Genomic DNA, 27,124 nt, shown 5'->3' on the forward strand with positions numbered 1-27,124 from the left:
GGTTTCTAGGCGGCGGTAGATCGCGTAACCGGAAGTACTGCAACCACTAAATCCCTCTGTAGGAGTATATAGTTTACTGCGGTCAGTTAGGGCTCGATTGCGTCTAAACTAGCAAGAGCAATGACCAACTTTAGCACACTCCTTTAGCGTACCAATGTTTTTATGTTTTTCGTATTAAAGATTTATCGAACTCTTTTTTTACCGTCAAATAAATTTGATGTTTCAAGAAGATGAAAAATCTTACTTGATTTCTCACGCTACGACAGATGTTTTCTCACTTTGATGTGGGGGCATGAGTGTTTGGGAGAGCAAATGACGGGGTAATCACTCCCCAGAAATCTCACTAGGCAATCGGTTTCGCATGTCCGTTCTCCTCTGATGTGTGAGGCTTGTCTCCGGTTTGCGTGGTGAAAGTGATCACAATCTGCCTTGAATGATGGCAGAGTGTCATGAAGGGTCATCAAGGCCAGCCCAAGCGTTTTCTCCATCTGGGCCCAGTTGTATAAAGGACGGATAATGCTATCCAACGGATAGTTTGCTGTCCAGCGCATGAATGATGGCAAAACATAAAGCGTTATCCACCAGATAGAGATTTATCCAGTGGATTGTGTCATCTGACCTCCGAACAACCGGTGATAATCGGATTGAAAGTGACGTCCACGAAAAGTTGAGCCCTAGGTGAAAATGGGTTGACATTCAGCGGATTAGTAAAAATCTAACATGGCGGACGAGCACATATGGTGAACTTGATAGTAATCATTCGTTTCTGTCCTTGTTCTGGTGTAGTTTTTCGTTTTATCACTAGTTATGGAACTATCCAGAGAACTGGACGAAATTGACCAAGAACTCAAGCAAATTGAGACACAAATCGAAACTTTGCTAGAGAGGCAACAATTTCTCCAGTCTCAAAAAGAGTTAATTCAATCGCAAATTTGCAGTCAGCTGGTCCCTCGCGAACCTAGTTGTTCACAGAAAAAAGAAAATAATATAGAATGGTCAGCAAAGAATTTCTCTTGGTCGGAAAATGTGGAAGCTGCTCGAAAAAATCACTTTTAAGATCAAATCTTTCCGTCCTCTACAGTTGGAATGTATAAACGCAACAATGTCGGGTTCGGATTGTATTTTAATAATGCCCACCGGTGGAGGGAAAAGCTTATGCTTTCAGTTGCCAGCTGTGATTTCGAAGGGGATCACTCTGGTTGTTTCACCGCTGATTTCTTTGATGGAGGATCAGCTCATGGCTCTAAAGGAACTGAAAATTGATAGTACGTTCTTGAACTCTACTTGCTCCAAAGAGGAGGTCAATGCAGTACAACATGCTATGGTAGACAAGAAATCCGGTTTGAAATTGTTGTATGTAACACCAGAAAAGATTGCCAAAAGCAAGAGGTTTATGGCTAAACTAGAGAAAACATATGAAGGTGCACAAATTCACATATCAAAGTTAATGAATTGCAATGTTAATAAAGTCTGAGCTGGAATATGTAGTTCTAAAGAAACTCCTTATTTTTTTTTAAGGTGGCAGACTATCGCGAATTGTGATCGATGAAGTACATTGCACAAGTCAGTGGGGCCATGATTTCCGTCCTGATTATAAAATCCTAGGGATTCTGAAGCGTCAGTTCCCTGGGGTTCCAATTCTGGGTCTCACAGCAACAGCAACATCAAAAGTTGTTGATGATGTTAAGAAGATTCTTGGCCTTCAGCAAAACTGTGTATTCTTCAAAGCCTCCTTCAATAGACCCAACTTATTCTATGAGGTTAAAATCATCTTATTACTTTCTAATTTAAGCTGAGTTATTAATTTTAGACATTTTATTCAATTTTATTAAAATGACTGCATCATGTATTGTGTTAGTAAACAGAGTTGGTATTGACTATGGAAAAACCAGAAAACAACTGAGTATGCTATTTGCAACAGAGTGTTGTATTACTGAATCAAAAAAATCAGAATAGCTAATCAGATTAATCCTTTAACACCCATGGGTGACCTAGACAGAATTTCTCTTTATAATAATTATCAACACAATACCAAGCAGACAAGTAATGAGAAAAAAGAAAAATCTTCATTAGGAGATTATTGGTTGATCCAATACCAAATTCTCCAAACAAACATCACAAGAACTATAGGGCAGACAGTAAGGAGAATTACTAATGAGATCTTGGGAGTTAAAGGATTGAAGGAAAATATAAGGAGCTCCTGATGCGAGTTCACAGTAAAATCAAGCAAGCTGCCACAAGATCAGCTGCAATTGGTTTTAGTTTTAAATCTGATTGGCTGAGACTGAGACTGAGTGTTCTGAACCAATTACAGCAAAGAGAAATTGAAATTTGCTCAATGAAGCTGGAGTCAGGAACTTTTTGATTGAACTCATTTTGAAACCAACTCAATTGGAGGTTGATAATCCTGAAAAAAAGTTGTGGAAAATCTTTAGATTTTGAAGAGCAAAGAAGTACCAATCCTACCTAAGTATTTACTTCATAAGCAGACAATAGTACCTGAATTAAAAACTGAAAAGATATCACTAGTTTCCAATTTGAACAAATCCCTAAGCTTTTCATGCTGTGCACACATCCCATCTCTTGTGAAGGCTACCTGAGGAAATGCAATATCCTATCTTTGTTTGCAGAGTATTTATGAAGGTTTTTTCCAGTATTATGTCATTTATTTATGTTCTACTTCACTTATCCTTTGTATTGTATCCCTTTAGAAGTTTTGTGATCAGAAAATTGGTAAACATTAAACAGATTCAATACTATTTTAAAGGTGCTGCAAAAACCCTCAAAGCATGATGAGTGTATGGAGGAAATTAAGAAACTACTGACACAGAAATTTCCAGGGCAATCAGGTATTTGTTTTGGTCTTGATAACTCAAGTTTAAATCTGGGGTTTATAATAAATTTTAGCCTAAACAGCTGCTGATGATGTAATTAGGTGGGGCTGTACCTGAAAAAGGAGTCGTAAGGCAAAACCCAGACACAGGCCTGCTCACAGCCTTAACAGACAGCAGTGAGAGGTGTTATAGGTGGCAGAGGATCACCTGTAACAGGCTTTTATTGAAACCACTGAAATTATAGTTGGAGTAAACTGGAATTTGTCACAGGTAGTTTTAACCCTTTAACTCCTGTGAGTGACCAAGACAGAATTTCTCCTTACTATATATATCTATACAATATCATGCAGATAAGTGATGAGAATTAAGAAAAATATCAATTTTGGAATTACTTGTTAATCAGATATCAAATTCTCCAAACTAATAGAATGAGAATCATTTGGCAGACAGTAAGGAGAATTACTGATGAGATATTGGGATTTAAAGGGTTAAGGGAACTAGCAATGAAAGGTAGCATGAGCTGTGGAGGTGATGTAATGGGAAGGGAAAATAGTGAAGAAAATCATGCACTTTTCATCTATTTTCCCTAGTACCCTGCCTTTAGACAGCACCATACTTTATGAGGTTTTTCATGACAGTCAGGGGCAAGACTGCTATTTTGAAATTGTTTCAAGTATTTGGCAAAAGTCTTTAAGCAGCTCGTATTAGAAATGTATTGAGGCAGAACATAATTTGCTTCTTCATCCTCAGTCATGCTTCTATATGTATTGTAGTATAATTTTCTGGTGCTTCACCATGATCTATAAACCTTTGACCACTAAGAGTAACCAGTGTCTAATTTCTCCCTACATTAACACCCCTGAATCAAACACGAAGGTCATGAGAATAAATGAAATGATCACCAACTAAAAAAACTCTTGATCTTTTTAAGGGAATCAAAAGGGAAAAAGTACAGAGTGTACTTAAGTTAACCCTTTAACTCCCAGATCAAATTTTTAATTCTCCTTACTGTCAACCATACGGTTCTTACAATGTTAATACAGAGAATTTAGTATTGGATCAACCAATTATCCCCAAATTGATAATTTTCTTTATTCTCATCACTTATCTGGTTGATATTGTTTTGATATTGTAAGGAGAAATTTTGTCTTGGTCACTTATGGGAGTTAAAGGGTTAATCTAATGGGATGCAACTAATTTGCCTTGATAGCTTGTTTGCTTGGAGTGTTGCACCTTCATTGCAAAGTTATCAATTCAATCATTTTGTTTTTTGAGGGTTTATTTCATAAGCAAATATTTCAGCTGTGAACCACCTTACCGCAGTGATCTATTTGTTGCAGTGTAATGTATAAGGAAAAAAAGATCAAGATCTGTCACATCTGACATTCTTTTTTAATTTGTCCTACATAGGTATTGTGTATTGTTTCTCCCGAAAGGACTCTGTAACAATAGCCTCCAGTTTGAAGTCGCATGGTATAAAGGCTGCATGTTACCATGGTGATCTTGACAGCCAGTCTCGTAGTCAAGTGCACAGGGCGTGGACAAGCAATGCAATACAAGTAGGTATCACTATTATCAAATTATCAATTTGTTTCTAATAAATTTTAATGTTAGGAGTGTCAACCATTCTAATTTTAAATGAATAAAGGGGTAAGTTTCTAAAGAAACTGTGGTGCTACATTGTTGGGAGAGTATAGCAGGTAATTTAGTGTTAACAACTGGGTTGAAAACATAAATTAGCCACCATAAAGAGTAAGAAAGCTGACGTTTCGAGTGTTAGCCCTTCATATTACCTTTTAACTCTTAAGATCAGAATCCTAATTCTCCTCTTTGCTGTTGTAAACTGGAACCAAGATGAACCCTCTCCAGTTTATAAGTCTGTTGTCATGTATTCTCATACTTGCAAGCATGATACTGTATTGGCAAAATGAATTTAATGAAAAGTTGCTTGTTAATCACTCCTGGAAGTCAAGGTGAAACAACACAATGATCCTTAGATTTGTACAGTGATTACCATAAAGGCTTAAAGTTATTTGGAAGCCAAATGGCTCCTAATTGCTGAAACTTTATCACTGTTTCTGTAGCATGAAGTGACTTCAAGTACATTTTCTCCTCCTGGATGGTATGAGTGTCTTTTGCAGGTTATCCCCGTGGAGTGATTTTCTCTCAGCCAACTAAACTAAAAGTAGTCCCTCCTTTTTGGCAATATATGTTGCATGATTTTAAAAAACCAGAAATAAATATTAACCTTTTGACTTCCAAGACCCAATTGTCAGTTCTCACTTCTAGCTGCTAGACATTTCCTTGTGAATTAGTTTGGAGAATTTGCTGTTGGGTCAAGACAACAACTTCAACCTGATAAGTTTGAGAATTCTCATGAACGTTTTGTTGTATAATGTATGGATATGATAAGGAGAAGTTACACGTTAATCACTTTTGGGAGTTAAAGGGTTAATGATCAAAGGGTTAATGGGGAACTCTAGGCTGACATCATTTTTTCCTTTTCACTGATTTTTTTTTTCCCTTGTACAGTGAACTTGGCCAAAAAATGATGACTGCTTGTAGTCTGTTCTCTTATAGCTTGTAGGTACTCCTTCATTCTCCTGGGTGGAGAGAAAAGAAAACAGCAAAATGGCCTGGCCAGGCTTTGAAAGCAGACCTCTCTATTGAAAGTCTCACATGCCATCCGCCATATTTAGGAGGGACAATGAATTTTTTCTATTATCTTAAGAGAAAGAATTACATCAAGTGATGTTGTTGTTTTATTTGCTCAGGTTGTGGTAGCTACAGTTGCCTTTGGAATGGGAATTGATAAGCCTGATGTCCGCTTTGTTATACATCACTCCCTTAGCAAATCCATGGAGAACTTTTATCAAGAAAGTGGACGGGCAGGGCGGGACGACAGAGAGTCTCACTGTATTTTGTTCTACCGTCCCTTTGACATGTTTCAACAAAGCACAATGGTCTTCACAGAGCAAACAGGCAAGTTTGTGATTCATTATAAATCAGTTAATTTAGATCATGGGTGATCACTTTGGGAACTTGTCGTTACTTGCAATTAAGGATTTGAAATCAAGGAGAGGAGCAAGGAGGGAGAAACAGAAAAGGGAAAAGGATGTGCCAAAATTTTTAAGGTGTGAAGATGGTCATAGGATCGCAAAAAGGAAAGAATGACTTACAAGTGACGAACGCAGAAATTTACAGCTCATCTTTGTGCTCCTGTCGGAATTTTGCTGATTCTCTTGATTTCAATCGTTCAAACTACGATTTTCTCTTCCTTACCATGATTTCCGAAAGCTTTATTCAAAGCCGAATGCCTTCGATAATTCAGTACATTTATTCAATGACCAAGTACTGTAAAAATAGTCTGCGCCAACTGGAATTAACTTTAGCAATCTTTTCTAAATCTGTCCGGTTGGTTTAAAATAATTAAAAAAGGAAATTTTCTTCGCACAACTGGAATTAACTTTAGCAATCTTTTCTAAATCTGTCCGGTTGGTTTAAAATAATTAAAAAAGGAAAGCAACACACGACACTGCGTTATTTTCTTTGCACAGGTTTGGAGAATCTCTATGGAATGTTGGCCTACTGTCAAGAACAAAAAGTTTGCAGGCGCTCTCTTATTGGACGTCATTTCGGCGAGTCCTGGAACCCAGTTGATTGTCACGAAATGTGCGACAACTGCAAGAAGACTGGGGACCAAACAGATGGTAAAAGAACTTGATTACGTCAAGATACGTTATCGTTGACTCATTTTAACGTCAGCCAACTAGAACAAAGGAAAATATCAAAAGAAGCCAATGAGAACTCAGAGTAAAACCAAAAAGCTACGTAAAAGGCGAGAAAACGCGACTGGCCAAGTCTGTATCGCCTTCGATTTTAAATGATTGGTAGAATTTAAATCTGGTTTTTATAGACCAATCACAAAGCGAAGTAATGCGAAAGGAAAGCAACCCCGGATTAATTTTGATACTCAATTGGAAATTGCTCCATGAGAGGAGAGTTTTCGTGGACAAAAACAGGAGCGCGGTTGACTAAGAGCGTTTTACGTCTTGAAAACGTTGCTTTTAAGATGTTCGTAGTTGTTGCCATCTGTGACGACGAACAGTTTTACCTCGGTGTCAGTTTCCTGTAGTTTGTTGTAAACAGCTGCAGCGTTACTGCTGCACGTCATTGTTCCACAGACTCTTTTTGCGCGATGAAACACAGCTTCTGAAAAAACTCTCTTTTTCTGTCCAGGTTCATCTTCAATTGAAGCCCGCGACATCACAAACCACTGTCAAGATATCCTCAAAATTCTCCAGCAAGCAGTCTCTCTTTCGGAACGAGTCACTCCTGTGAAACTCGTAGACGCTTGGAACGGGAAAGGACAGGCAAGTCTGCGCGTGCGTGAAGTCAAGGCCCCAGATCTTTCGCGGGAAGACTGTGAACGAGTGATAATTCATTTGCTACTGGAGGGCGTGCTGCGAGAAGACTTTCATTTCACTCCATATTCAACTATTAGCTACGTGCTACCTGGGTCCAAGGCGAGAGTCGTACAATCAGGAACCAAACGGATATTCATGAACTTCAGGACGAATTCCCCTCAGAAAAAGGTTAGTGGTTATCTTGTTAAAACAGATGGAAAAATACGACAATTTTTAGCTTGTATTGAAATTTTTCCCTTTTCCAAAACTAGCGTGACTGTTCTTGAAAGAGGAGACTTGGTAAGGGTAAAGTGGTCTCCTTAGCAGTCGCTCTTTGAGATGTCGCGTAACGTTTCGCTAAAAGACTACGAGCAATCCATCGCGCGAGTGAAACAAACATCAATAAAAAATTGATTTAACGCGACGGACTTGACCAAAAGGCAGGGACTGTACGCAGTCTATTTCGCTGAGAGTTATCCTAAAAAACGGCTCCGAAGCTTAAGGAGACTGAGGAAGATTCTGTCAAGGAAAAATGTTTGGTGAAATTAACTCACTAGACAGAAAGATTTGGCGAGGAATTTTTAAAGCGATTAGTGTATCTAATCGCAAGGACGGTCCCACCGGACGAATAAACAGTGTTCTAACGTAACAGATATTTTCAAACTTTGTATTAACCGTCCAGTGCGTCACTTCTGCAACACGATTATGATGGTAAGAAGCGCGCCTGAATCCGGGTTGGAAACAATGACAAATTAATACAGCAACAAGTTTACATTTTACTTTTTCTTTCTTCCTGGAACTCACAGATTAAAAAGAAGACGCGCAAACGTGCTCTGAATTCCTCAAATCTGGATGGAAGAAATGGAACAGTTAGTAAGAAAAACGCCACTGATCCTAACGCTAAGAGCTTCACAAAGACAACCCACAACTCTTCGGACATCGCAGATTACTGCAATGGTGATGACTTTGTTAGTAGTATTAAACGCGCAAAGCTTTCCACACGAGCTAGCCTGGTTGAGTCGGATGACGATGATGAAATAATTTGTCTGGATTAAAATCTTGACAGTTCATCCCAGTATTCCACCTTCCTCAAGTGTTCTGTCGACATGGGAGCAGGTATCACTAGTTGAAATTGAATGACTGTTTGCTGTCAAGGTTAAACTTAATCCCTCGGTTCCACAGGACTTATTTTATCGGGTCAATTCACTGGTACGTCCTCTCGCTCAAAATTGAATCCATCAGAGATCACATCAACTTTGCAGGGCTCTCAATGAGTTCATTGCCAAGTAACAAGTGAAATGGCTAGGGAGCGTTACAAGGGGACGGCATACCAAGAGTCTACATCGTTGACACTCTTCCAAGCAGAGCCCCGCACGAAGTACAGCAACTGAACACCACTTATCTTGAAGACGACTTTGATTCCAAGATTAAATGTGCTGTTAAAGAGACTCGTTGTTTATTTTAGAATCTCGCAATAATTGCACGATTTGCAACGTTGTAAGAGAGACGACTTGTAAAGGTAATCCGGCCATTAATTTTTTCGCTTTAATTAGATAATGACAGCTTTTCTATAAATAGCTGGGAGATAAATTAGTAAGGAATAAAAAAATTACTTTATGGAGTAAAGAAACAAAATCCTTAACGAGTTAAAATCTCTTGATTCAAAATTAAACAGTTCTAACAGTTTTCATATCGTAGCAGGTCCATACCCATGTAGGATCCTGATCTTATCTCTTCTCGAAGTACAAATCTCTGAGGCCCCGGTCCCTCCAGGTGCAAGCTATAAGAGGGCTCATTTTATAAGGTAGTCCGTGATTGGTCGTACAGCTACAGCCGTTCTCTTCTACAAGTTTTCCACATAATGGACATCTAATTGAAACTCTTTGTCTGAGTAAGCTACTGCTGTCCGCACTTTTCAATATGAAAGGAAAAAATTGTCAAACAAACTTTAATTCTCCAATGAAAGTTTTGTAGTAACCAGTCCTGATTTATCGCTGGGAGAGGCGGGAGGTGGGGAGGTGGATTTTGGTTGTGTCTAATCCCCCCTCCGTTCTCCCTGAAACCATGAGCTCCCCCCTAAAATAATTCTCCAACCTCCCCCGCCCCCTCCCCCTTGCAGAAATTACTGACTGGTCCCTACGATTGAATATTACCTGGTTATTGCTGACTGCTCTTTTCGAGGGATTACAAAACGCTCCACTCTTAGAACTGTACCAATTCCATCCATGTAATATTCTCGATGACTCTGAGCAAGCTTGATCGAAAATAGAACAAACAAACAAACTATCAGATACCATTATGGCTCCTGTATTGAGTTGGAGAACTTATTTACAGGTAACTTCAGGAACCTGACCTTAGAGTAAAATCACTTTAATTGAAAGGATCAGCGTATCGTTCATATTAGAGACGCCTACTTAATTTTGCTAATGCCACATTTCATGTATTTTTTTTTCCGCTAAATTTTACGAGTAGTCTTCCTGCTTCGATTTTACAGTTCCAAATTAAAAAAGGGTGTGATCTTATCGGCTCAGTCAACCTATATTTGAACTAAGCTCGACCTTTCAAGGGGCCTTATGTGCCTTACTGCACTGGAAGAACTTTGCACTGTAACCGTATTAGCGAGCAAGCCTCGCGGTTTGTTAATGTTGTCCTACGTGCCTTATGACAAAAAGCATTGATAATCCATCACACTTTGAGGCACATTGGTGTAAGTATCGTGCACTCAGTTTGGCGCGCGTAAAGCGTTAACGCGCGATGAAGCGCTCCTCTTCTGTTGTGTTTGTTGCTAAAGCGCGACGCTCACTCTAGATGCGCTCAAGTTATCCGAAGTAAATACCTGGTCAAATTCCTTGACTTCTCGTCCTCTTTCGTGTTCATTAAACAGAGAGTATTTCTTGGCATTGCGCCATCTCTCTCTCGTTCTCGTTCGAGCAGCGAGGACCAAGTTGGGCGTGTTGGAGTAAACAGTTGGAAATTCAGGTCTGCCATCACCGTATGTTCCTGGTTGTGTCGCCTTACTACTGTTCAGCTTAGCTGTCCTTCTGTCCTGGAAACACTTCGCTGTGGTGTTACCAAATGTGTCGCCGTAATGCCAGAACTTGGCTTGGGGACAATAGCCTGCATAGCTAAATGAAAACAAAGGTGCATTTTGGTATTGTTGAAAATTAAGCCTAACTGTTCTTAGTTCATCTCGTCAAATAAATTTCTGATTACGTTTCTTACCCTGGCACATGTCTTGGGTTTTGGAAAGTGGCCCGGTTTGTTGTGTTAAATGGGGAAAGCATTATAAGAACTAAGGTTGAGTGAACGAGGAAGTTTATAGTATTACTATTACGCCACAAACACTTCATGACGCAACAAAGTAATGAAACCTCTCCCACACCTTTCCATTTTGTGGTGAAATTGAGCGTATTTAAAATATAAATTCCGTGCATATCAAATTTGGTTGAAACTGGTCAATTTGTTGGTTTTAGTCTCTAGAGAACGTGAGCAGCTGATATCCCTTAACTAAACCAAAAAACTCATTTAGGACACCGTTTGCGACCTCTTGCGCGACCTCCACGCTCTTGGGAGTTGGCCGAGTTAGCACTGGTATCTAAATTCCTCGACCCAATCCCCCAACGAACAAAAGGCGGTTGTTTTTGAAAGAGTTAGTGCTGAACTCAGAGGAAACGAAGCTTTAAAACCACCCTTTATGGAACGAGTTTAGCTTTCATGTCTCACTAAAGAAGAAATTCTCTGTTTCCCAGTTGTGTAAACATAAATACTGAATAGTTAAAAGCTACGAAAAGACGTGAACAGCCAAATAATTACCTTCGCGCCGAAAAGGAAACAAACATGGCGAGTGATGACAAGCGTGTTTCGCAAGTAACTTGTTACGATCGCTACGGCTTTGCAGTGTATGATACAAGTTCTGAATTTGCAGTTGATGACTGTAGAACCCACGAATACAGGTGAGATCGTGGTCATTTCTCACGTTATTGTAGCGCCTTCAATGTAGGTCTCTAACTTTAAATTTCGTGAACTTAACAAGTTTGCTGTAGAGTAGCCATACCAGACGGGACTGCTTTGTTTATACAAACGCTTGATATAAAATGAAACAATGCGTTATTAGTCTGTCGTATATATGGTTGCTTTGCATTCATGTATTGACGAGTTTAGTTGTAAAGATTGATCATGAAAGACCGCTGATTATATACATGTATCCTCTGATCACAAGCTGGTTGTCATTATAATCTACAGCTGAAGAATTGAGACCACTCTTCGGTGCTGTAGTCCCGACACATGTTTTTATCTATGTTTTAGACAAAGTTCCTTTACTTTCGACCAAAAATGTTTTTCCATTTTGTAAACTAGACAACATTCAGATGCTGAAAGTTCCAAAGTTAGACAATTTTGGACAAAGATGCTCTCAAACTGGGAGGAAAATCAGCTCTTTTCTCCTAAACGGGTAAGCAAAAATTTTTGTGTCAAAATAGACATGATAAAAGCATTATAAACATTTTTGCAACTGACTCTTGGTTGCTGTCTCAGTTCAGATGTTGACCAACAAGCAGAAAATAGCAATGTCAACTTTGAATAGGTTCTTTGTTGCTATGCATCTGTTAAGTAATAGATTACAGATGATGTCAAAATGTGGCAAGAACAAAGAAGTTGCATGCAAGTCACAGCCTAGTGTGTCACTGATACAAATGTATACTTATTGCATAATGACACCTTCTGTGATCTATCATGGCAACATAGAATCTACTTGTTTTAATGTGATAAAGAAGCAAAAAAATGTTAAACCTTATTCTCCTTACTGTCAACCATACAAGTCTTACTGTATAATGTTAGTTCAGAAAATTTAGTATTGGATCAACTAATTATCCCCAAATTGATATTTTTCTTTATTCTCATCACTTATCTGGTTGATATTGTATTGATATTGCGAGGAGAAATTCTGTCTTGGTCACTCATGGGAGTTAAAGGTTTAATGGTCATGTGGTCTGTGCATCTGTCCTCCAATAGATTTTAACCTTTAATCCTCAAGAGTGACTAGCATCTAATTTCTCCTTACAATATCACCCTTGAATCAAACATTAAGGTCATGAGAATAGAAGAAATGATCACCAACTAAAGCAGATCTTGATTATTAAACAAATTCTCTTTGTCAGCACCTTGGGAAATGTATAGTGAATAGTATGGAGAATATCGATGCTGATGTTAGGGAGTAAAGGGTTAAGTAAGAACCAATCAAAATGCATGGGTAATTCAGCTTATTGCAAAACAACAATTTGTGAGAGTGTTAGTTGATAATCTTCCAGCTGTTGGTTGACATCTGGTCAACTGTCACACAACTATTGATCAACAGTTGAGAGATGATCAACCAACGGTTGACAGATACATTAAATCAAAATCAACGTGTTCATTAATCTGACCTCTGAGCTTATGATTTGGTTCTTCAATCTATCTGTAGTTCTAGTTAAACCAAGGACAGTTAGTCCTTAGTAGAGGTACCTTGTACACACTGTAACTATAGCCGCAGTATGGTTCTTTGATCAAGGGAGTCCTACATGATCATAATAATGTCATGGAGCATACATGTGCATTACACAGGTTCGGCGCTTCATTAAGCAAGGTGTACCTGATGACATGAGAGGAAAGATTTGGAACAAAATGGTTGGAAGCCAAGCTATCAAGGCTATCTCTTTATTTGATTACCAGGTAATCATAAGTACAGTTAATATCAGTTTTTTTTTATTGGCATAACAGTAATGATAGTGTAACTAATGGTGCTGTGAAAATGTTACGGTTCCTGTGCATCAAGAAAAATTTAAGTTTCCAAGTTGAGCATTTGTAACCCATATTAATTCTCTAAGTTCTTAAACATGCAAAGTTTGTTCTTTCTCAGCAAACTATACATGACATTTTGTATCTTTGGTGTTTAACTTTTTACCAAACTAATTTTTAAAGTTCTATAATTTCTTAGGCCTGCTTAGCGGAGATACGCCAACTTCTTGTCGACTTGGGAGTCAGTGAATATGGAGGGACAAACTGTATTTCAAGACTAGGGCAAATTGTTGGTGAGATTCCAATCTGATATTCCAGTTGTAATTAACTACATGTACATGTATAATGCAGTCAGAAGTGATTTCTATCCTCTAGAGTCAATGCTATGGAATCATTAACTGTGAATTGCCTCTTTAAAAGGCTTCTTCTTGATTTGTATTAATTTTTAAAGTTGAGTTGATGCTTCAATTCCAAGTTAACAATCTTAGTATTCTAAAATAGTGACAACTTTTTGCTCTTACTAATTGTGATAATCAGCTGTCTTTGCCTTGATGGTAGCTTCAATGATTTTGAAACAGTTTAGCTTGAAAGGAAACAATAAGAGCTGATATAGCATGGAGACAAAAGAATATATTATTTTTAGGATATACAAAAGTCAAGGCTTTAGTTTGTATTCCAGTCGCTAGATAGATAGTTATTACACTTATTATACCTCTTTTTCATTGGAGTGGCAAGGCCTTTTTCCTGTACAAGCTATTTTTCATGGAGTCAATGCCATTTACATGTACATTGTAATTCTCATTTGTGTTGTAGGGTCACTGGTCGACAGCAACAAGGAAAATCTCATAGATAGCCCTAACACTGTCATCATGACAAGACAGTGGAAGAGGAATCTTCATAAGCAGATATCAGTTTTCAGACAAATCATGTTGGATATAGGTTGGTGAATGTAATAGTTTGTAATATTTCCCTTGTGCAGTATACCTTTCAAAGTTTAATTGCACCTCTCCAAAAATTGGAAATGAACTTTGATTTCTTTGACAGGGTGTGAATTAAAAATACTCATACCAATCTGTGTGCTTTTGTTTGCCTCATTAAGTGCCCAAAGCAATCCCAAAATTCCATCCCACACGTACTGTGCTTTATCACTTCCACTTTTCCCTTCTCAAACAAATAAATCAAGGTTCATGTAACTGTAGTTGTAATTACAAGGAAAGTGAAAATAAACTGATGATTGCTGAAAAGTTTGATTCCAATAGTAAGTGCCTATAGGCTTTAATTTCTTACCAGTCTGAATTATATTGATGTGCTACAATTTATTCTTAAATGGATCCAACGTGCCTAACAGTGACTGTAATATTCATTATTTAGACAGATCTTTCCCAAGTCATAAGATGTTCATAGAAGGGACAAGTGAAGGAAAAGAGGGAAGAGCAACTCTCTTTAGAGTTCTGGCAGTGTATGCAATGTATAATCCTCAAGTGTCATATTGCCAAGGTAAACCTCAGCCTGTTTTCCGCTTTTTGGGCAAATGCTATCTACTACTGGTACTTGTCATATTGCCGAGGTAAACCTCAGCCTATTTTCCCCTTTTAGAAAATGCCATTAGCTAGCTGGTGCTTGTTTTACCTTCTAATCTTAGTTTCTAAGAAACATTTTCTTTTTTTTTTTCCTATTGATAATTTTCACAGGCATGTCCTACATTGCAGGAATGTTTCTTATGAACATGGATGAGGAGGTAGGTTTATTTGATGTTTGACTCTTCTCTCAATAACTAGTCTCTTTAAAATAATTATTTAACAAGTACAAACAGGATATTAAGGATTGCTAGATTAAGCCAATAAGGGGTGGAATAAAAGTCATTTTGAATCATATTTTCTAAATAAATTTCCCATAAACCAATTAAAACCCTCACACTACAGGACTCCAGTAATCTAGTATGTAAAATAGAATAATCCACTCCACAACCAACATCTGGATGGAACATGTACTCTTCAATGCATTTGTCACTGAACAACTTTTCCTTAAAATGAAGGCAATTTGAAAGAAAAATGACAGAAATTCATTTTTTTAATTTTATGATTAAGAAAAAATTTAATTATTTTTCAGAATTTAAATTTTTTTGGAATTGAATAAACAGCATTTTTGTATATGATTTTGAACTATCATTAATTTACTGAAACACTCAACTGTTTTTTGCAATACAGTGATATACTTGATTTTTTTAAAAGTATCTTTATACAATATCTTTCAGGATTCCTTTTGGTGTTTGGTTTCTATGTTTGAGAGACCAAAGTACTTAGCCGGCTATTTTAATGATTCACTTGGAAAGTAAGTTCCTTGACAGTAACACCAAGAGAACGCTTAGTTTTGCAATTGACTGTTTTGTCCTGACTGTGTCCTTTTTTTGATGAACTTTGCTTTCCTCCACTCTGTGATTCAACCAACTCATCAGATTCATCAGATGATGATAAAACCTTCTTTTCCTTTTTTGCAAACAAGTTTCCTTACAAGTTACTTTCTTTTATTCGACTTGCATTCCCAATGACTGATTTTATTTACCTGTAACACTATTAAGCCTCACTCTTTTCACCTGAAGAGTAACACCAATAAAACACGTAACAAAACAATGCAAAAAAGTTGATTGTGTGGCATAACTAGCTTCCCTGTAGATACACACTGCATATTAACTAGATGTCATACAATGTAGCAGTCTGAAATTTATTGCTTCTATGTCATATCTTTAGGATACAAAGACATGCATCAGTTTTTGAGAGACTAATGCAACAGAGACGAACCAAGCTATACAAACACCTGGTAGAGTCTTTTTACAATTTTTTTCCAGTTGTCTAGTTGTACACTTCCATTTACACCTTCTTAGGGTTAGGGTGATAAAACTGACCTGATGGTGTTCTCTTACAGAAGTTTTGAATAGAAGGTTCACAATTGATTCCTAACAGCTTAGCAATAGGCCCCTCCATTTGAGTACATCTTAAGGATTTCTAAGGCAGACAGATCAGCAACCCCCAGGGCTGACAATGAAAGTGATTACATGTCAATTGAAATTTTAAGAATGGAGGGGCATGTCAAAAATTAATCATCAATGTCATTTGTAAGATACTTATTATATGTAGCTACAATGGCCTAATACATTAAGTTATTGATACAAGACCATCTTTTGTGAGATTTAGTATAATTATGAAAATATACAGGTTTTGAAATTCAAAGCCTTCTTTGGGAAAACAGTTTAGTACACAATTAAGACCTTTTCTAGTGGCAAATAGTGATGCTCAAATCTGAATTCTAGGAGATGCATGGTGTGTCGCCTCTCATGTACCTGACACCATGGTTCATGGCGTTGTTTACATCTCTCCCATGCTGGGATGCTGTGCTCACCATTTGGGATTTGCTTCTCTTGGAAGGTATGATGCTGTGGTTGTGATAAACGAGGTTTACTTTCTGAGTAACCCTTTACTTCCTAACATCAGTATGCATATTCTCCATACTGTTCTCTGAACATTTCCTAATGTGCTGATTAGGAGAATTTGTTCCACAATCCAGAGCTTCTTTAGTTGATGATCATTTTCTTTATTCTCATGACCTTAATTTGTGACTGCGAGGTGATATTGTAGTGAGAAAGCAAATTCTAGTCATTCTTAAAAAGAGAGGATTGTTAACACTGTGCCTCCATTGAATACAATCATTGCATATGGGTTGATTTTATCTAGTGTTCCAATTTTCCAAGTAAAGAAAAAAAAATTAAACCAGAAACAGAATCAAACCACAATATGTACATAACAAAAGTTGTAAAAATTAACAGCTTGCCCATTTGGCAGTTTCTTTGGATGCATTTAGCTCAGCTGAATTGATTACTAGTAGTCATATTTTATTTCAGGCATGTCCATTATCTTCCAAGTTGCCCTTGCACTTCTGGACGTCTTGTCAGGTTTGCTATTTTGTTTTATTTTTGATAATGTTGTTATTGGTGCGGCAGTTTATTTACGGATTACATCTTTTAGTTGTACATTGAAGTAGCTCCTTTTCTTTTTCTTTTCTTTGTGATCTATCATTGGTAGTGTGCAATATGTCACAGAGAATCCATATATGTATGTCTTATTCACCAATTTTATGGACCACTCTGGAGAATGCAGAATGTGAGACTTACATGTACGTCTTCATTATTTGAAATTGCAGTTGAGATTCTTCCATTGACGGAAATAGCACAAGTTCTGCCGATATTACTGCGTCCTTCAGCAAGTTTGTAAGTCAATTAAAATCTATGAAACAGTGAACAAATTCTCTCTTATTGGACATAATGCAGCTGAATCTTATTACAAAAGCCACCTTAAAAACGAAGGAGAGAAGCCATGATAAAGAGGAGGCTGTCATAGGGGATAGTATAGTAAAGTCTGTATTCAAGCCACATGGCCCATCCAGCTGACACTTATCCTGGTTTTCTGCTCCCTCCTGGGTAGGAAGCCAGTTCATCACACGGTTACTTCTCAGCAATTCATTAGACTTCCCCAACAATTTGCCATTACCCATTTATACTCCTGAGTGGAGAGGCACTGAGAACAAGAAAACGACGCAATGACCCAGCCAGGTCTCAAACCCAGACCTCTCAACCCAGACGCCAGCTCACTTACTATTAGGCAACTGTGTCTCCCAGACCAATAAAAAGACACCAGAGTTGAATGCTAAGATGAGGAGTGTTAACAAAAGAGAACAGTCTTTAGTCAAGTTTGTAAACATTTATTTTCTCTTGCATGAAAAAGAGCTGTTACCAGTAATAATTGTTTGCTTGAATGAGCTGTCTCACATTTTGCTGACTAGATCTTCATTTATTGTTTACCCTTTAATCCATACAGTACCACTCCTGAATCAAACATGTAAGGTATGGGAATACCCACTAAAGAAGCTCCTGATTGTCAAACAAATTCTCCCTGTGGGTACTGTAGAATTTGTTGAGCTAATAGTATGGAGAATATGCATGTTGATGTAAGGCTGTAATTAGTTAACCCTTTAACTCCCAGATCAAATTTGTAATTCTCCTTACTGTCAGCCATACATTTCTTATGATGTTAGTTCAGAGAATTTAGTATCGGATCGACTAATTGTCCCCAAATGGACATTTTTATTTATTTTTGTCATTTAACTGGTTGACATTGTATTGATATTGTAAGGAGAAATTCTGTCTTGGTCACCCATGGGAGTTAAAGGATTAATTAGCTACGTATGAGGTGTTTAGGGTACATTAATCTGAATCCAGTTTTACCACCTCAACAGGATCACTCGTGAAAAGCTGGTTGCCGCAATTTGGAAAGTGAAGCCAATTCAGAGATGGGAAATTGACTCAATTCAAGCTATACTTGATGAGGAAGAGGCTGGTTGCAAAGGTACTGTGTTAATTGTACTCGTTGTATACTTTTGGAGCTGATTTAAGAGTTTCAAGTGATCTTATTCGCTAATGGCCCCGTTATAACTTGTACCTAGCACCAAGAAGAATGCGTCCTTCCTCATGAAGGATTTCGATTTTTATACCTGGTTTAAGAGTTTTTCCTGAAAGGACCCTAAGAGCCTCGGCTGAAACTGTCGTTTTAAGAACACCAACAAGCATCTTTGCGTACCAAAGCAGAACTGTTCTTGTATCATGGCTTAATCTAGTTGCCATCCTACCATTCTCCAGGGTTTACGACAAATAATACAGCTCACGCTCACTAAAGCAAATTCCACGCGCGAGACACGCAAATCTCTCGCATACGAATGCGTTAAGATTACACGCAATCTTCCAACTGTAACTACTGTAATCAAGTACAGTTCGTGTTTTGCAAAATGTCAACGACTTGTTTTCCTGCTAATTTTTCTTCTTTTACCACTCCTCTCAGTTTAAGGAGTAGCACGCCATTACTACATACATGTTTGTGTTGTAAAATTTGGACTGGAAGATCGATTTAGATGCAAGTCTTCTATTCTATGCCTCTGGTTGTTTAGTACCAGACCAAGGAATCATTTGCAACATTACGCGCGTGTAACGAGCAAATGCGTGTTGTTACTTGCGCGGGGGTATTTATTCGCTCTTATTCCTTGTCTTGGTAGCAAATACAACAAGAGGTAACAAGAGAAGTTTGAACAATCAGAATGAGGACGACAACAGGAAAAGACAACGAACCTTCAGCAATCAATCCCCTCAAGGTAGAATAAAAAGGCTTTTAAAGATAGGGAGAACGGTTGTTTCTAAATATACATGTAGCATATTTTCATGTTTGTTGCTGTTTTCACTATTCGTGTAGCACCGGCTGAACCGTCCCTTTTCCAGCGCTTTGTTGGATTTTTTTCTTCGAACGATGAATCAGAGGCCAAATTTACTACTAACGACATCGAGATGACCACATTTTCAGTTGTCAGCGGGCAAAGTCCAAGTGTGCTCACGCCCTCGTTATGCTGTTCAGCAGCAGGAGCCTTGAAGACACAGCATGGAAAAGGTTTGTGTTATTGGCACTCGAGAAACTGCGCATGTCACGAAATAGCTTGTAAATTCATGGCAAATCTGTTGCAAAGCTATACTTAGCAGTGCTTTTGAAAAATATAAAAGTGGTGACATTAAACCCACAACAAGGGTTTTTTTTTAACCTCAAGTAGACAACCAACGCTGAAGGTTGCATACGTTTTTCAGCTCTGTCCAGGCAGAAGAGAAACGTCACATTGATGTAGCCTCTCCAACCAGGAATTCCGCATTACAATCAACTTTTCTTTAAATAACTTACAATATCCCCATCTTGTTCCCCTAGTGAGCGGTGTTAGGAAGCCCGTGGGTCAGCACAAACGTCATAATCGTTACAATAAGGTATCCCGCAGAAGATCTAATAATGGAAAAGATGTGCTTAGAAGACGTCACGTGGTTTTCCAAGGCAGTCTGGGGAGTCCTGTAAGGAGAAGTCCGCGCTTCGCGGGACAGCGAACCCCTGTGGGGACTGTGGTGAGTAAACAGCGGTAAAACTGAAGGAATTATGGAACGCAGCGAAAAGATATCCTTGATGTGAATAGTCAGTTGGATGAAATTAATTGGAAGGGTGCATTGTTATTACTTTTTAAAATTCCAAGATATGATTAATGATTAACGCTTCCTAAAACATTCACAAATTATCCAGGAAACATATTCTTACAAAAAAACTTGAAATATAACTACTGTCAATGGAAGCAAAAAAACTGCCGGCACATCCAGCACGCGTAATTTTAAAAGACGTGTACCGCTTTAGCTATATACTGTTTGTTCTACTTTTTCGTTTTTTAACAGCACTTTTTTTAGCTTTGCCGGTATTCCTATCTTGTGATCAGTTTTTATTCACCACAAACTACATCAGTTATTGCCGGATAGGAACATCTCGAAATGCATTTTAAGGAGGCCACGCGTTTCAAACGTATTGCGACTCGCACAGACAGTTTGGAAAATACCTTCATTTTCGATATGGCAAGCAACTTGTAAATGTATTTACAACATTTAAGCCTATAGTATTTTATATTATACGTAAATCATAGATCCTAGCATTATTGAAAATCATTATTATCAAACTTTTTACCTTCATTTGAATTGTATTTTGACGCAATTTAGTCTGCGACTGCGATGTAACCATCCAAATAAAGCTATTATATTCTATTCTATTCATGAAGTAGATTACCATTACCTTGGTAAGTTTAGGTTCCATATTGGAAACGTCTTCATCTTTTGTCTGTATTCTTTATTTTGAAGGCAAAGGTCCAGTCTCCCAACAGTCTGGTGCGAAGGTAAGTGAAACAATTTAAAGTAATGATATCATATGGTGCAACCTCTTTTCAAAGGGCGTGCACCCACGTGAAGGCATTTTTTTTTTTCATGGTGCCTCTCTCTCTACCCAGGAGCGTATAGGGGTAGGAACATATTATCAGGAAAACCTGATGAAATGCTGGGAGGGGGTTAACATCCTATTTTCTGATATCCCATACTAGGGAGTAGCAATACCCCTTGTCGCTTCATGCTACAGAGCAATTTTCAAGCAAGTGTCGAAAGTAATCCAAGATTGTACTGGTTGTGCTTTACTTCGATCTGTGATTGGGCCAGAAAACTTACGCCGCCCTCTCAACCAATCAGAGGCAAAACTAAAACCAACCATGGGCTGGTCACGTGAAACACTGCGCTTCAGGCAGCTTGCTTGTTTTGACTTTGAGTTCGAACTGGCTACTTAGAGAGAGCACTGTAATGCTCTCCTTTGTTGTGACTGATCTTCGTGATTACTTTGTGTTTGGTTAACGACACTCAATCAAAGAGCCACTAGATTTGTACGACGTACTTTCACCTTGTTTGGTTTCTTTAAACAAGCAACTGGTTGCATTTTAGTAAATTTTCCTCATTGGCTGGGAAAAAGGTGCGATTTAGAGCAAAAAATGGTGCGATTCGTGAATAAATCGCACCAATGAGAGCTAATCGGATTACAAGAATCACCAGTGATTTCAAAATGGATGCAATAAACCATTAATAACTTTGCATTTTGTTGTATTCAACGATCTTTAGCTCTGCCACAAATCAACACGCCTTCAAGCAATTCAATACTCCTACCCCTCTCAGACGCTCTCAGGTATGAGTACATTTGCATCTTTTTCGTCCTTCAGCTGTATTTTCATTGATACACGTAAAGAAAAAGTCAAATGCGTGGGGAACGTAGTGGTTCATTAGTTTACGCGCTGGATTTCGAACCGAACGATCTGGGCTCGAGTCCTGGTCGAAGTGACTTTGTTGTGGTCCTCTCTCTATACTCAAGAGTGCAAATTATACAGTCATCAGGGAGATGTGATAAACTGATGGCCTGCAGAGGACTGGCAGACATCTTCGTTTGTCACCATTTATCTGAAAGTTAACAGTTTCTTCAAATTCCCCCAAATTGACTCGATCATTTCTCCTTCTCTATCGAAAACTTAAGGATCAGGTCGGATCGAGTTTCAGGACAATTCAGTTGAGCTTCGGGAATACTGCGATCAAACTTGAGAAAAATATTTCCATTTAATTTTGCAGGTTAAACCCCTTTTTCAACATTCCCCGTCAACTTTTGAATCATCTCCAAAGACCATGACGTCACCTGACCTCTTGATGTCACCGGATTTGGAAATGACGTCATTTGAATGTAAGGAGAAGAGACTTGACTTTACGTAGGGATTATTGGCTTAGTGTTACATGGATTTACTCTAGAGAAGTCAAGATTGAAGTGGATCCTCACAAGTTTGTTGACGATGAGTACAACATGTGATTGTTTGGCGCGCATAATAAACTACGTACATTTAAGAGCAGCTACAGTGCATTGTAAGCCTTATTCTGTCGATCTTTGTTGTCCCCTGAGGAGAAATGTGGACTTCCTGCGTGTGACATAGCTTTAAAAATTTCAGAGGAGGTCGCAAGCTGTTTTTACTCGCTAAGAAGTCTTGACAAAATTGAAAACGTTGGGTCATTTTCAAACCATTTTCAACTGAGTCTCGAAGGTGATCCGGAATTCATTGGTTTTGATTTGTTTGTGGTTTAGAAAACGTACGCTCGCTAAATCCCCAACCGAACAGAATCAAACTAAAACTTGCCGCGACTCAATCACTTGCGTTCTTCCCGCGCTTCTTTTTTTTTACTTCGAGTTCTGGTCTTCTCTGAAGAGCCTACCACTTCCTTTGTTCTAATCGGCTGGCTGTGATAACTTTGGGCTTGGCTTTATGACACTCAAAAATGATCCTCTGGTCGTGATAACATAATTATAATTGAATGGTTTATAACTGAAAAACCTTTTATTTACATGAAAGAAATTTTTATGTATTGCTTTCAATGGGTCGTTGCTAGAATGAGTTTCAGAGCTGCTTTAACCTGACATGTTACCTCACTAACTTTCCTCAATAAGTGTGGTTTCCAAACTTTTTCGCTTTTTACAGTTCGTTGACTTCAGTTGCGAGAAAGTTCTCGCAAATTCTGACTAGTCATCGTTACTATTAGCAACCATTCCTGTCGCCATGGCATCCGCCAAAATGTCGAATGTCATCTCCCAGGCTTTGCGGCATTCATCAGTGAAGAGCTCTCGTAATTCTTGGGAAAGTGTGAACAGCAATGCTTGTTTCACTACCTGTCAATAACAAGTAAAATTTAACATTATGAACCAAAATACATAAGCAACAATCTAAAGATAGGTTCCCGAAAGCGTCAGTTCCAACTCGTATCTTTTTCGTCACAAATACTTTTCCCTTCGGTCCCGACTCTTAAAGATAAGCTCAGTATTCTTTCATTGTATTTTTTTTACATACCGTAGAACACATTTCCTCTTTATATTTAAAAAGGAAAAGTCCGTGTTGCTTATGAATAATTTTCGTATAGCGCAGTTAAGATATGTTCCAATTCCTTAAAAATACGCTCCCTTGCCTTAGTAATATTCTCCGCTTTAAAACTGCCATTAGTATACCTAAAATAAAACTTTTTATCCACGAGACCTCACTAACCTCACTACACGTTTTGCATGCGCTTAGACTTGTTTTCTTTACCTTTCTTTCATGTTTTGTACATAAAGCTAAAAAATGCGTTTCCTGTCCATTTGTAATTAATTTATATTGAAGACAGGTTTTCACTGGCAGCTCATCACGATATAGGAGCCTGCGATACTTACGTTAAGCTGCTGTCTTTTTATTCCCATGTTGGCATGAATTGTTCCTAGTCTCTCCAGAGTAGGTAGTAAAGGGGTTAGGTCGTCTAGATTTTGTAAAGCTTTATCTAAGGTACTGATAACTGACGTGATATGACCTTGGAATTCGTCGCTCTCTAAGTCGGAGCTGGAGAAATAGTCCTGGGCTTCGGGAGCGATTTGAAATATCCTAAAAATTGCAAAAGAAGTTAACAAAAGCAACCTAAGCACTGGCTGTGAGAAGCGTAGCCAGATGTCTAAAGTATAATGTAGTGTTTTTAAAAAATTTAAATCTAAGGGCACAACGTCTCCCTAAGCTGTCAAGAAAATCGAAGGCTTAGCAAAACCGGAGGAGTGAGGAACATTCACGGCGATGGAAACAAAGGGGAAAGTAAAGCTCAGCATTGATAAACACGGGCGAACAGAAGAGGTTTGAGCGGTTTTGTAAACACTCCGGAGTGCTAAGTCATTACTTGCTGTTAACATGTTGCAGCTCCTTTTTTTGACCTCCGAAAATCATCAACTTGTTTTAAAACCGATAAAGAAACGTCTGGAAAACAGAACTATAGAGCATTATCTGCGCAATCTGTAAACGTTCATCTGTCGAAGGTCAAGTGTTTTCGAGAGGCTATATCTTATTTGTTTACTATAAAAACTGTTTCTTTCTGTTTTCCATTATTTTCATTTTCAAACGTGGAAATCTGAACAGCGTTTGTCTGGTTTATAAGTTAGTTGATGAAATTCACTTTACACGAGTGCAAGTACCGCACATGTGGACAGTACACTGCGAGAATCAATTAACAACTTGTTGAAGGCGTGAAACTGTACACCTTGTTTAAAATTCAAGACCCCGGAAACCATACCTTATATTGACGGTACACAGGCATTTAGGCCAAAATGGGAAGTTCTCCTCGGGATAAGGCGTCACATAAACGTTATCAATTAATAACGCCTGATTGCTTAAGTTCTTAAGGGAGCAGTCGGAAGCCTGAGAATGAACTTTGTTTGTGGAGAAGAATGTCGATCAGTGCGAAAGTTTTCTATGAATTTCACGTGAAAGCATCTTCCTAGCTTCTCGCACAGGGCAATAAGCATTGTAAGTGGCGATTCAAAGCCAGTCAGTCAGGCGTTAAATTGCTTACAGGTATTGAATCCATTCGTAATTTACATATAACGTGACACTGAAAATTCGATCCGTCACAACAATCTGATTCTTTGGTGATCATTCAAAAATTACTTTTCACTTGAAGGATAATAAGAAATATCAGTTTGTTTAGATGGAACAGCATTGAATTGGAAAGAGAGAAGCAGAGAGTAGGACGCACCGTTAAAAGATAAAAAAAAGATTGACGTGGATTGGAGATAATAAGCTTGAAACATGTGGCTCTGATTTTTCAAAATGCCTCAACCGACTGACCGTGTCCTATATCTGCATCAAAGCCGGTCGGCGCACAATACTCGCCTTTTGAACAATTTTTGTCCGGCCTCTCTTTCTGGCTTTGTCGCTTCCCTCCACGTGTCCCTGACAAGAACTTTATCATCTTCACTGAGTGCTTTTGACGAGGGAGTCAGATTGCTGCCGGTTGCGCTCTCCATAGCTTCTTGAGTTATCTTCTGCTCTCTAAGGGTAAAAGAGACTGATTGTTTACGCGCCTTTCCTAGATGGAGTCTGGCAATTGTTTGATAGAGGTCTGGGGTCGAGTTCATTTAGATGACTTTGCTATCAAAGCTCTTAGCACGAACAATATTTTAAATCTTAGAAAAATTGTGTCAAAAAAAGAAAAAAAATTATGCGAAATGGATAAGAATTATGGCTGTCATAATATTAATCATAGCGAGTCCTCATTAAAAGAGGAATGAAACTTTTGATCACATTTACGAAAGGCTGGAATTAACTCTCTTATCGTGTTCTCTCTCGATTGAAACGGAGACGAAATAATTCGTAGAACCTAAAAGACGAGAAAAATCATGAAGAGCTAACTCCATTTTCTCAACTCCCACAAACATTGAATGTCGATTTTCTCCGATAGTTTTTCCTGTTTAAAGGAAATTGTCGTTAATTCAGTGATTAGTTTGATTTGCATTTGGAAAGATAGAGACTTAATTAGTTTTCAGTAAGTGTAGCGTTTGCTCGCAAGCACACATTTTGCGTATTTTTTGCCTCTCCATGTAAACTTACCTTCCCATTAAATTATATCAAATAAATTCCTCAATATAGCGTTTCAAAGTTCTGATAACTGGTTACTTTATGATAGTCGAGAATTATAAACCCTAGGTGTTTTAAAATGAATTGTTTTAAACATATCCATTGTTTTTAGCGGTGAATTTTTATAAAGACGAGCTGTGCACCATTCTAATGGTACGCTATTGTACAATTCTTTTCTTTCCATAGATGCGCTAAAAGCTGAAAGTTGCGAGTAAAAAAAAACATTAACTCCAATTGTCTTGGTAATAACCAATGAGATTTGCGGTCATCCATGAATTATAGTCGGTTCCTTTTATTAAAAGATATGCATCTTCACGATCATTAAGGGAGTTACACTGAAATGCTAGAGAAAGATATTTTATGAGTCTGTGAAACAATAGCCTTAAAATCTTCATTGGGAGATCATGGTAGATACAGAATAACCAAAATTTTTTTTTCATAAATACGGTAGCATTTCTAGACCAACAGCTACAGCAGTTGGAGCAATTTTCCTCTTTTCTTTTCTTCTCTTTTGATTTGTTTTCTTGACTCTGTGGCACTGACGTGAAGGGAAGGGAATACTTCATATTGTCTCTGTCTACTCTCTTCTTTGGATTTTTAGGTTGGCTTTATCGGCTGATATTTTCAATATATCTCCAAGTATTTCCCACCCAATCCAAGATAGAACTGACAAAGGGTAAAGCACAACATCAGAACTGGGTCCGATTCATACCTTAATCCTCAGCGACACAGCGGTGGTCAACGGCCAGGCATGCGCAAGAAGATCAATTTTATCAGGCCGCTAATTTCCCGTGCAAAATTACAAAGGAAATTATGAAACAACCGCAGTTATGAAACTTATGCGAAGACAAATTTAAACGTGAAATCTGTGAACCTGGTTAGGCTGCCAAAAGCTGCTTCTCTGTTCTTTCAAGTTTGACTTTTAAATATGGCTTCGGCTATGTTTAGTTACCGGGATTTTCGAGGAAAGGGCCCCTGGTTCGAATCTTACCTTTCTTCTCGGTATCGAAAAACACTCTTTTGACAATCTTCGTCTTCTTCTAGAAAAGGGTCATAAGTTGTACCTCAAAATTTTTATGGACTTCACCGTCAACCATCTACACGAATGATCTGCGCAACGTCAATGAGAATGGCACTGTTACCTTGTTTGCTGATGATACAGCCCTACACTGTCCCTCAGCTTTTGGATGGCACACTGTGCTAACTGAAGACCAAGTCAGACTATCACAGTGG

The 27,124-nt window shown here is 38.2% G+C and overlaps 3 protein-coding genes across 3 annotated transcripts; 2 read left to right on the forward strand and 1 right to left on the reverse strand.

Moving 5' to 3' along the window:
- Positions 1 to 719: 719 nt before the first annotated feature.
- On the forward strand, positions 720 to 8,865 carry LOC131795451 (ATP-dependent DNA helicase Q1-like). The gene is given in 9 exon segments (XM_059113024.2): positions 720 to 1,047; positions 1,049 to 1,421; positions 1,519 to 1,760; positions 2,768 to 2,849; positions 4,245 to 4,393; positions 5,609 to 5,816; positions 6,392 to 6,544; positions 7,074 to 7,429; positions 8,047 to 8,865. Coding segments are annotated over 9 exon segments (2,052 nt in total). The 5' UTR covers positions 720 to 807; the 3' UTR covers positions 8,296 to 8,865.
- Positions 8,866 to 10,883: 2,018 nt separating this feature from the next.
- On the forward strand, positions 10,884 to 22,938 carry LOC131795468 (uncharacterized). The gene is made up of 19 exons (XM_059113044.2): positions 10,884 to 11,193; positions 11,597 to 11,690; positions 12,839 to 12,946; positions 13,212 to 13,305; positions 13,826 to 13,951; positions 14,384 to 14,509; positions 14,704 to 14,750; positions 15,267 to 15,343; positions 15,760 to 15,829; positions 16,320 to 16,434; positions 16,908 to 16,958; positions 17,207 to 17,273; positions 18,299 to 18,408; positions 19,109 to 19,204; positions 19,303 to 19,494; positions 19,801 to 19,988; positions 20,760 to 20,794; positions 21,558 to 21,621; positions 22,056 to 22,938. The coding sequence occupies exons 1-19, from the start codon at positions 11,078 to 11,080 to the stop codon at positions 22,191 to 22,193; spliced, it is 1,914 nt and encodes a 637-aa protein (XP_058969027.2). The 5' UTR covers positions 10,884 to 11,077; the 3' UTR covers positions 22,194 to 22,938.
- On the reverse strand, positions 22,857 to 25,392 carry LOC131795423 (neuroglobin-like). The gene is made up of 3 exons (XM_059112990.2): positions 25,148 to 25,392; positions 23,671 to 23,875; positions 22,857 to 23,136 (listed from the first exon to the last, which is right to left on the reverse strand). The coding sequence occupies exons 1-3, from the start codon at positions 25,390 to 25,392 to the stop codon at positions 22,990 to 22,992; spliced, it is 597 nt and encodes a 198-aa protein (XP_058968973.2). The 3' UTR covers positions 22,857 to 22,989.
- Between the last annotated feature and the right edge of the window lie 1,732 nt (positions 25,393 to 27,124).

This window comes from Pocillopora verrucosa, chromosome 8, assembly GCF_036669915.1.
Source record: "Pocillopora verrucosa isolate sample1 chromosome 8, ASM3666991v2, whole genome shotgun sequence".
Lineage (NCBI taxonomy): Eukaryota > Metazoa > Cnidaria > Anthozoa > Scleractinia > Pocilloporidae > Pocillopora > Pocillopora verrucosa.